General features: G+C 40.4%; 2 protein-coding genes across 2 annotated transcripts; both read right to left on the bottom strand.

Moving 5' to 3' along the window:
* Positions 1-2,592: 2,592 nt before the first annotated feature.
* Positions 2,593-5,030, bottom strand: LOC101301808. Its single transcript, XM_004287370.1, has 5 exons — positions 4,643-5,030; positions 4,513-4,550; positions 3,678-3,954; positions 3,246-3,529; positions 2,593-3,120 (listed from the first exon to the last, which is right to left on the bottom strand). Exons 1-5 carry the CDS (start codon positions 4,982-4,984, stop codon positions 2,679-2,681), a joined length of 1,383 nt encoding a protein of 460 aa, XP_004287418.1. The 5' UTR covers positions 4,985-5,030; the 3' UTR covers positions 2,593-2,678.
* A 501-nt stretch (positions 5,031-5,531) lies between these two features.
* LOC101302100 lies at positions 5,532-8,455 on the bottom strand. The gene is made up of 3 exons (XM_004287371.1): positions 7,427-8,455; positions 7,043-7,166; positions 5,532-6,092 (listed from the first exon to the last, which is right to left on the bottom strand). Exons 1-3 carry the CDS (start codon positions 8,414-8,416, stop codon positions 5,740-5,742), a joined length of 1,467 nt encoding a protein of 488 aa, XP_004287419.1. The 5' UTR covers positions 8,417-8,455; the 3' UTR covers positions 5,532-5,739.
* Between the last annotated feature and the right edge of the window lie 1,464 nt (positions 8,456-9,919).

Below are 9,919 nucleotides of genomic sequence, written 5' to 3'. Positions count from 1 at the left end.
TTCCTAGCTCAAGGAATTGATATGATTCTTCTCTCATACAGTTCCTGCAATATAAATGTAAACGCACCTCTCAGTTTTATTTTAATTCTTTTTAAAACAGAACTAGGGTGATCTGTTTTATGTTTATGAGCACTTGAGCAGTATGCCAAAAATAAATTGGAGCAGAGAAGATGAAAAGGTGTTGAGTTTCTATAGTGAGAAGTATGGATCTCAACTAATTATGCAGAATTTTAGTTTTACAAGCCATATGAGTGAGGAAGAGCTTGGTTTTATCAAAGCCGTGCTCGGAAGTCTCAGTCTCAAGTAAAAATGTATATTCTGATTTCAAGCATCTCTCAATGCATCTGTAATTCTGTATCGATATTGGTGGTTTCTAGCCTGATCTCCCCCTCCGCTAGCTCTCGGAGTTACAATAACTTAGCCGGAATCTTCCTCCTCATTATACCAAAACTAGTCTATCTTTTACCTTTATCTTTAAAATCGCATTGCCAAGGGGATAATCCGAGTCATAAAGGAATTATCATCTATTCGTGGTTGAAGTGTACAAGCATGTACACGATGCTATGTCCATCGATGGAGACAAGAATAAATACATAGAAACTATAACATCTGGCATGCATTCAGGCAAAAGATAGATTATGACAGTTTAAAAGTGATTGAGGTTGATGCTTGTGTCAAAATTACTGAGGTGGCTCAAATAGGGATTTCAGATTTCTTGGGATCACTCTCGATTATCAGTGATCACTCTCAAACAGTTTAACATCTGAGCTAGTATATTGAAACCAACTTTAGTATATGCATGCGCCTCATATATCGTAGACCTTAGTTACCATGCACCCTAAACCCTTTGATATCAACCTCAACACTAAATAGTTGATGCAAAGATCAAGTTTCAATGTTTATAAGATGGAGATGCATCCTTACATGCATAATGTATATATAACCAAACTAATTAACGATCATAATAAAGTTCATAACTAATGAAAATTTCAATCACAGTTTTTGTTAGGGTATCAAATGAGCAATTCGATCAACTATATGATCTCAATTCGCAAACCTATAGATCTGATCAAAATAGGTGCAAGTAAAAACGGATGATATATGCTAAGTTCAGCAGCAGCAAGGGTTAGGGTTTTGAATTTTTGATGGCATTGAGTGTCGGCACAAGGGACAGAGGGGCTTGATTATCAGCCAGGCGTCAATGCATTTTTGATGATAACGGTGTGCGCAGGGCAAACTAGTAATGCCTTCTTCTTCTTCTTCTTCTTCTTCTCGTTCTGCAAAATCTTCCAAACAAATCGCACACGACGACGGCGTCTCATTGCGCTCATCAACCAACCACTCTATGTCAACAGAGATAGGCCGCTCGGGGGAGACGGCCATGTCAATCACCTCGAATATTTTCTGAACAACTCCAGCCAGCTCTTCTCTGGGGACACCCATGAATGAAAGAAACATAGATATGTTCAGAGCATTGACACGCTTGTGGGCTAACATCTTGGCACTGTTCAGATTCAACGGCATCCATAATTTCTTCCCTATCCGTGTTCTACTAATTATTTCGTGCTTCCCATTCCGGCTGCCTCCGATTACCTTTTCGAATTTTATCAGCAATATCACGTTCTCGCCTTGTGAGAAGTTCTCGTCTTGCGGGTAGAATTCTTCTTTTCCTTGCACCACTGTTGTGTTATAAGAAGACGTAATTTCTCCGGCCATTTTTCAACTGCGGCTAGCTAGCTACGATGGATGCTCCATTTATAGGGCACTTCCGGCCTTCCCTCCCTTAGTAAGAACCTTTTGTACAAATATTAATGATAGAAACCTAAAATTTTGGGATATCAATCTTAGGTAGTTGCAATGTAATTAAGCAAGTATTTTAAATTCCAAATAATCAGGATTTAGTTTACAGATCTGGTCTAGGTACGTAATCTCTATTACCGGAATCAAAAATTCTCTGTGGAGAATCTATTCGAATTGTTTCCAACCGAACTCTACGGTGAGGAAGGGCCAACAAAGAGTGAGATGCAAGGTCTCAAATCTATGTCAAGTTTCCACAAAACAGTGTGATGTCTTGCTTGCTATAGATGCTGATGCCAATGCAAGTTGGTAAGATATTGAGATCGTTTCTACAATTTGTCAAATGGTTTGTATTTGAAAAGTCTGTGGATTGTGAAGTTTATGTACCATAAAAAGAAACTGAAATTGGCAGGGTGCTCCTATTTCCTTGTTACAATAGGAATAGGTTTTCTCACCACTCCTGTCTGTTGATCTTTATCCGATGCCCGATGGTTCTTTTAGTGATGGGGCCCCAGTTATGTAACTACTATAGCAACTGTATCAGATATCAAACTGGTAAAACGAAGAAACTACTGTCCCAGTTATGATATCCTACCAAACTGTCAAATATAGTCGGACGGTCTTCATGTTTATGTGAAAACCTCCTGAAATTCACAATTCAGGCTTGCATTGCTCATTCATTCTCAAAAGTTCAAAAGTGATGTATACAAACAGAATGGTTTCAAGGTATGTTCAAAGTATGAGTAAACATGAAGTCCAATTTGTTCCATACACTGTTGGCCTGGCCAGAATTTACACCAGTTCAACGAGAGATGTTTACATATTTACATTTACATATAAAGAATTACTTGTAGCAATGGTATAGGGTTTGGGAGACTGTTTTATAATATCATATCTGCATTATCAATAAACTGCGAAACCTGTGAACCAATTTGAGAGAAAAAGTCGACAGCAGTGCCAAAAAAGAGCTCCCAGAACCAGAGATCTATTGCGAGCACTGATGAAAATATAAGCAATGCCAAAGTCTGGTAGCGATTCAAAGGCCAACCCGAAACTTCAGCCATTGTCTTCAGAAATGGAAGGGAATTGCTGTTTAAGTTCCTGTTCTTTATGGACCACGCCGTTACCCACTGTGCCCGAGAAGGGATCAGATCCAACTCTTGTAATCTCCTTCCTAGATCAGGCATGTGACCACCTCCGTATAGTATTGCAATCCTATTGTGCCCATCGTCAATTGCTTTTGTGAGAGCTTCCATGCAAGCTCTGTTTCTTTCACCAATGATCACAGAACTCTCTTCTACATCAGCTGTCGCCAGCGTGAATCTTTAACAAACAATACGCTCCAAGTCAGTTTTGAGTTCTAAAATTTGAATATACTTTGAACCAACCCACAATGCTAAGCTAAACCCTTTAAATTATTAGTTGACAAAATCATGACTGATACTTACTCAGATGTTAACCTTTTGGCTAAGAAGACCTTCATTGCACCACCAAAATCAAGCCTGGATAAGGCCTCTAGTTCTGGAAATTTTGATGGCTGACTGCCCGTGTCTGCACAAACACCTCCAATAATGAGGAGGCCAACAAGTGGCATAGGAAGAACACGTGAGGCCCATAAAAGCTTAGATCTCCAAGGATCAAGGTCTTCTGGAATTTCAGGTTTCATCATAGCTTTCGTGGATCTAATTGTCATATCCCTTGCAAAGGAGAAGAAGCTTTCGCCTTTTTCATCCTGAAAGAATCGAGAATGGTATCAGATGCACAATTATCACTTATCACAATAGCACCATATAATGATGGAAGCGAAAGATACAGAAGTTCATCATATCAAATAAATTACTTGTACTCAACAGCAAGATAGGGAAGATAAATAACCAAACCTGAAGCAACTTGAAAGTCTCAAAATCGAGATCTGCATGATACCATTTCTCAGACTCATAGTCCATACAGTCTAGCTGGAAATCAAGACTCAGAAAATGAGCCATCTGCCGCTGAATGCATCCCAGAATGTTAAAGCTTCTTGAGCGTGAACTTTTGACTTTGAGTCTTTTCGTGGCAACAAGGTTTCTTCTATTCTCTAAACTCTCTTTGCTAGTCACCATCTCAAAAAGAACAGCATCATAGGACTCAAGCTCCTTTTGGAGGGTTGAGAAGTACCTGGACATGGTATTTAAGACCATTAATGTTTTGTATCTGGGACAACCAGCTTCCATTCATATTGGTTAAATGCCTAAAGCACATCAATTTTCCCTGATCTGATACAAGGCCATTAGGAATAGGACATATTCACGTAATCTTTGGGTCTCTAAGATCAAGTTATGACTTATGAGTACTGCCACTTAATAACTGTAACGAAAACCTCGACGCGAGCCCCAGCAGAAATTGATCAACTTCCCCTATAATGAACTAAAGCAGTCAGTTATCTTAGCTTAATTAGGTCTTCAGGAGCTTAGGATCAAACCTACCCTTATGTTTTACCCCAGTTGTGTTCTTGGCATTTCAATAGCCCTGATTTTCCAAACCCCATCTCTCATAAAACTCGCAAACACTGCATTTACCTAGCTCACTATATATCACTCCTACTTTTTTCACTTAACACCTTAAACTTCAGCTGTAACATTTTACACCATTTTCAGGCTCTCATCAAACACTTACAAACACAAGTAAATAACAGCCAAATCACTAAAAGCACAAGCAAGTCAGTCTGTAACTTACTCTTTATCCGCTATATGAATCGTCGAAACCAAATCAACCTACAAAAGCAAAACAAGAAACAAAACCCAGTAATCAGTACCAAAAACCCAACACCAAAACCCACCAAAGACTCCACCTTTAAAACCAATACCTGAAGAAAAGGCTTCAAAAGAGACCAAGGGAACTTCTTCTTGTAACTCACAACAGCAGTCTGCAACTCCCCAGTACCTCCATCTGCCCCAGTCTTGAACCTCATGAAGTCCCCAATTGAATTGTTCTGCAGAAACTGCTCAGCTGAGCCATCCTCAATTGGGCCAGCAGAGCTGAAGACCCTGAAAGGAACAAGCTTGAGGGATTTGGGGAAGTTGAGGGTGGGTCTTCTGGAAAGTTCCAAGGGTGGTCTGGATTTGTTGAAGGTGGGAAAGGCATCAGAGTAAGGGTTGGAATTGGAAAGAAATGAGGATGTGGTTGATGACAGAATTGTTGACACCATTTCTTTCTCTCCACAAAGAGAGTTTGGGGGGTTTGGATAGACAGAAGAGGAAATGAGGCTTTTCAGTGAAGAGTGAACCTAAAGTTAAATGAGTGAACCGGTTTGGTTTTTTTTTTCCTTTTTTTAATTTGTTAAATAATAATATCTAGAAAATTGTATTCTTGGAAGATATTTTCGAATTTCTTATATGGTTCTTATGCGTTACTCCATTTTAGGTTGTTAGTCCGACCATGATCGTTTATTTCAATAACCAAACAACTTGAGAAGTTAGTTTATGATTTGAAAATTTGAGAAAACGACATACATATTCTTTGTTAGCATGAAGCGTAAAATGTCCAAAAAACTTGCAAGTTTAAGAGAACCAAAAATACTAGCACAAAAAAAATGGCCTTAATTTCGAAAGGGGCTAAAATAGGACTCAGACTTTTAGCTCGAAAATGATACAATTTCATACCAAGAGTCTTGGTATCTATCCATCACATCCGAGCAATGCTTGCGGGCAAGTGTTAAAGAAAGAACACGTAAAGAAATGCTTACCAAGAAGATGAGAAACACAAGAGTCTATAATTGACATTAGAATGGTCTTCAATTTGAGAACCACACTCATGGCCCTTGTTCATGTATAAACTATCAACTACTGTGACAAAATTCCTGGTGAGAGTTGATTTGGGGTAAGTATTAAAAGTAAAGATGCTTTGGCCTGTTGCAATCATAAACAAAAATGGAATGCCAAGAAATTCATCCTGCAAAAATCATCATGCAACATGATTCACTGCCTCAGGGCCCTCCTGTTCAATCGTTGGTTTAACATAACACTCTTCTGGGTGAGAAGCACAATCAACCTTAACAATACTCTCATCTTTCATGAAAATATCCTCAGGAGTACAACTGCTTTCTTCAACATTCTTCACAGTGGACTCGTCTTCTTTAACACCAGATGTTTCTTCTTTCATCAAGGTATCCATAGGAGGACAGCCAAGCAACTTTGCCGCTTCGCCATTCTTCACAGCGGACTTGCCTTCTTTACAATCAGATGACTTATCTTGCACCAAAGTATCCTCAGGAGGACAGTCAAGCAACTTCTCCGCTTCGCCATTCTTCAGTTCCGCTGAGAATTAGAAAGTACAAAACTTAGTACCAGGCCAAGATCAGCCAAAGCAAGCACTCATACTGTCACCATCCTTATTGACATGCCTTAATCATATAGGTTCAGAAAGCAACTACTATCGAAGATATTAGAGATATATGAGGAAGTTGAGGGAGATCTGCAATCACCAAGCATTTAGCACTCTATGGTCTATTCATATCCTGCTCGACATCTAATTTTCATTACATAGACAGACGAATACAGTGACCAAACCTCATATATGTGACGGTAACATTAAGATCCTTTATATATATGCATGGGGAAAAAAGTTCTCTATACTTACTGGACAAAATTTGTACAATGAATCTCCCCATATATATCCATTGTACAAGACTCAAACCTGCACTGAAGTTTGAACCCTATCTTCAGAAACACAACTATTGATACCTCCATTTTGACATGGGGAGTACTTGTACTTGTCAGAAACATGATAAACATCATTGTGATTCCCAAGGGCATCAATGTACTTTCATAGACAAAAACAAATTGTAGGGGAAGACCGAAGAGGCAAATACTAGCACTCTCTTTGAGGGATTGAGTTTTCCCAAGGGGATCAAAGTATTTTGAAAGATGAAAAAGAACAAATTGTAGGGGAAAGAGGCTAATAAAAGCAGTCTTTGAGTTTATAGCACTAAACTAGTCCCAGATTTTGAGAATCCTGTCATTAATCCAACTAGTTTCTTACATTGTACCCGTAAAGGCTTGCATTTTCATGTAAACTTCCAAATACATGAAGTTGCGTAGAACAAAAGGGCACTTCAAAAAGAATGCATCACTCACAAAGTCACAAGTTATCACCGGACAAACTTATTAGGATTGAGATATCACACAACAATGATAATTGGCACAAAGCAACTAAAGACGGAACCAACTGCACATAAATTGGCAATATTAATAGAAGGGAAAATTACCATGTTGAAGAGGCTGACAACACTCAGGAAGCTTGTTTCCAGATTTCTTGTTATTTGTTTGGGTCTGATTCAGCAGAGGGCAAGTCGAGATGATATGCCCTTTTCCTCGACATATGACACATACCTGCAAGCATCACATCAACACAGAAATATCACTAACTACTAATCACTATATATAACTACCCTATTCCCAGGACCGTTTAACCAGCCTAATCAACTTCCTCAAACAAGACGAATAACTCGAAATTGATTTGAATGCAGACCTAGTTTTCCATAATTAAACAAAGACAACTCCACAAAATACAAGCATTAGGCAATCCTTAGCTTATAAGAGTAGCAATTATAATACTTTAAATAAAATTGCAGATAAATTAGAACACTCACTTGAAGATATTCGATTATTTGCTCCTCAGCCTTTTCATTTGTGCTCTCCTTATTTTTTTCTTCGACCGTTTCTTCTGTGCTCTTCTTCTCTTTCCGCTTCTCGGCCACAGCTTTTCGTTGCAAGCCCAAAACTAATTGTTTCTTCCTCCATTCCATATGTTTCAGAATTAGCATTGCATTTGTGATCTTGTTATCTTCTTTGTGTTCTTCACTTGTCTTCGCCTCAACAAATTTTCCCGCATCATCAACACACATTGTGATTCTGCACTTCATCCTCCACTTCTCCCTCCTCCTCGCAGCTTTCCTCCTCTTCTTCATCCTGATTCTTAGCTCCTGACTCGCGGTCAATACCTTGGGTTTTCCTTTCACATTTGGCACAGGATTCAGGAGCAGCTCAACATTTTTTCCAGCATCAACACAAGAATTTGTGCTCCCCACCTCCTTATCCTCTTTCCTTCTCCTCTTCTTAGTCTCCACTTCTTCGATCGTCTGTGGTAGCCCTGGCATTGTGACCACCTCATCATTTTTTCCAACATCAACACAAGTAATGTCTGTGTTCTCCATCTTATTCTCTTTCCTCTTCCGCTTCTTATTCTCCACTTCTCCAACCACCATTGTTAGCCCATGCATAGCAAGCAGCTTCGCTACTACACCTGCCTCGTCGATTTTCCTTTTGACATTGTTTTCCACACCAACACAAACTGTCACTGTCTCGTTCGATCCCTTCACCACTGCTACCACTTGCACTGGCTTTAGGAGCAGATTCCTCAGCTTCTGCTGCTGCTTCTTCTTCTTCTTTTTTACCGGCCCGTTGATTTTCGCCTCGCCATTTTTCTCCACATCACCGCATTGTGTTGCCACTGTGCTCTGCATCTCCACTTCCCGGACCGTCTGTGTCATCGGTGGCACTGGGAGCAGCCCATTGATTTTCACCTCACCACTTTTCTCCACATCATCGACACAACTTGTGACAGTGCCCTGCATCTCCATTAGCTCCCTCAACTTCTGCTTCTTGTTCTTCTTCTTCTTCTTCTTTACTGGCCCATCTTCTTCGTTGATTCAAATTTCGCCTCGCCATTTTTCTCCACATCATCAACACAAGCTGTGACTGTGCCCTGCATCTCCATTAGCTCCCTCAGCTTCTGCCTTTTGTTCTTCTTCCTCTTTTTTGGTGGCTCATCTTCTTCGATAATTTTCGCCTCGCAATTTTTCTCCACATCATCACCACATTGTGTTGTCACTGCACTCTGCATCATCTGCATCTCCATTAGCTCCCTCAGCTTCTGCTTCTTGTTCTTCTTCTTCTTCACTGTCACCTCTTCGGTTTTCGCTTCAACATTCGGCTCCGGATTCATCCTCGCCTCTTCGGATTTCACTTCACCTTTTGCTACTGGATTTGGCGGCGGCAGCTCCGCTGGTTTAGCTTCAATCTCCGCTGGATTTGAGCTCAGTTCTGCTCCGGATTCTACTCCAACCGTTAAATTTGGGGGCGGCAGCTCCGGTGGTTTCCCTTGGATTAATCCGATCTCTTTTGACGGTTCTGAAGCTTTTCCGGCGACGTCGACACAGATATCGAACGGATTCTGCTTCTGCTTCTTCGGCTTCTTCCTCTTCTTCGGCGGCGGCGGTTCTGCTGCCTCTGTTTCAATCTCCGGCACCGGCGGATTGGTGAAGACTTGTTCTGCCGGTTTTACTGGGACCTCATTAGGGTTTGGGAGCACTTCCGGCTGTATCAATACGATCTGTTTGGCCGATTCGAGAGGCGTTCCGGCGTCGTCAACTGAGATTACGACCGGTTCCGGCTTCTGCTTCTTCGGCTCCGCCGGTTGTGGCTGCGCTGCTTCGAGTTGCCCTAATTTGCGTTTCTTTCCCATTTTTGGAGTTGCAGAGATTTTGCCAGGGTTTTTGCGTTTTGTGAAATGTAGTATCGGTGTCACCCGGATTCAGGCCAATAAATGGGCCACTGACCCGGATATGGTCTCTAATTGGGCCTGGCACCAAGCCCAATGGATAAATATCCACTTACGACGTTTATGGACTATTTGTCATTGTTAAATATGTCGGATTTTGAATCTTTGAAGCTTAATGTATTTAACTTCGGAATGGACCATTTGTCATGTTTTATTCCTAAAATCATAACTAATCTTTATCATTTCACTCGAACATTGTCACAGTTGTAAAACATAATGTAAGATAGACGAGGATTGACAATTCATAGATTGGGAAACCGTTGAATTGGATGTAGATGCCTCCCAGCTGGGTGGCGGATTGAATCGGAGTTTCCTTAGGTAGTGATAAACCCTATCCTCACTAGAGATGTGTATCAAGCATACAAAATAATTATTGGAAAAATTTCAGTTTACTCCCCTGAACTTTAGGTCTAAAATCAGTCTGATACCTCATCTTTTTTTTAAAATCAGTTTCATCCCTAAACTTTTAAAATGACATCAATCTCGACCAAAATAACTAAAATAGCCCTTGTTAATCCTTTAC

Source organism: Fragaria vesca, linkage group LG1 (genome assembly GCF_000184155.1).
Source record: "Fragaria vesca subsp. vesca linkage group LG1, FraVesHawaii_1.0, whole genome shotgun sequence".
NCBI lineage: Eukaryota > Viridiplantae > Streptophyta > Magnoliopsida > Rosales > Rosaceae > Fragaria > Fragaria vesca.
The sequence above is the reverse complement of the archived record's forward strand: the minus strand, read 5'-3'. Positions and strand labels throughout refer to the sequence as shown.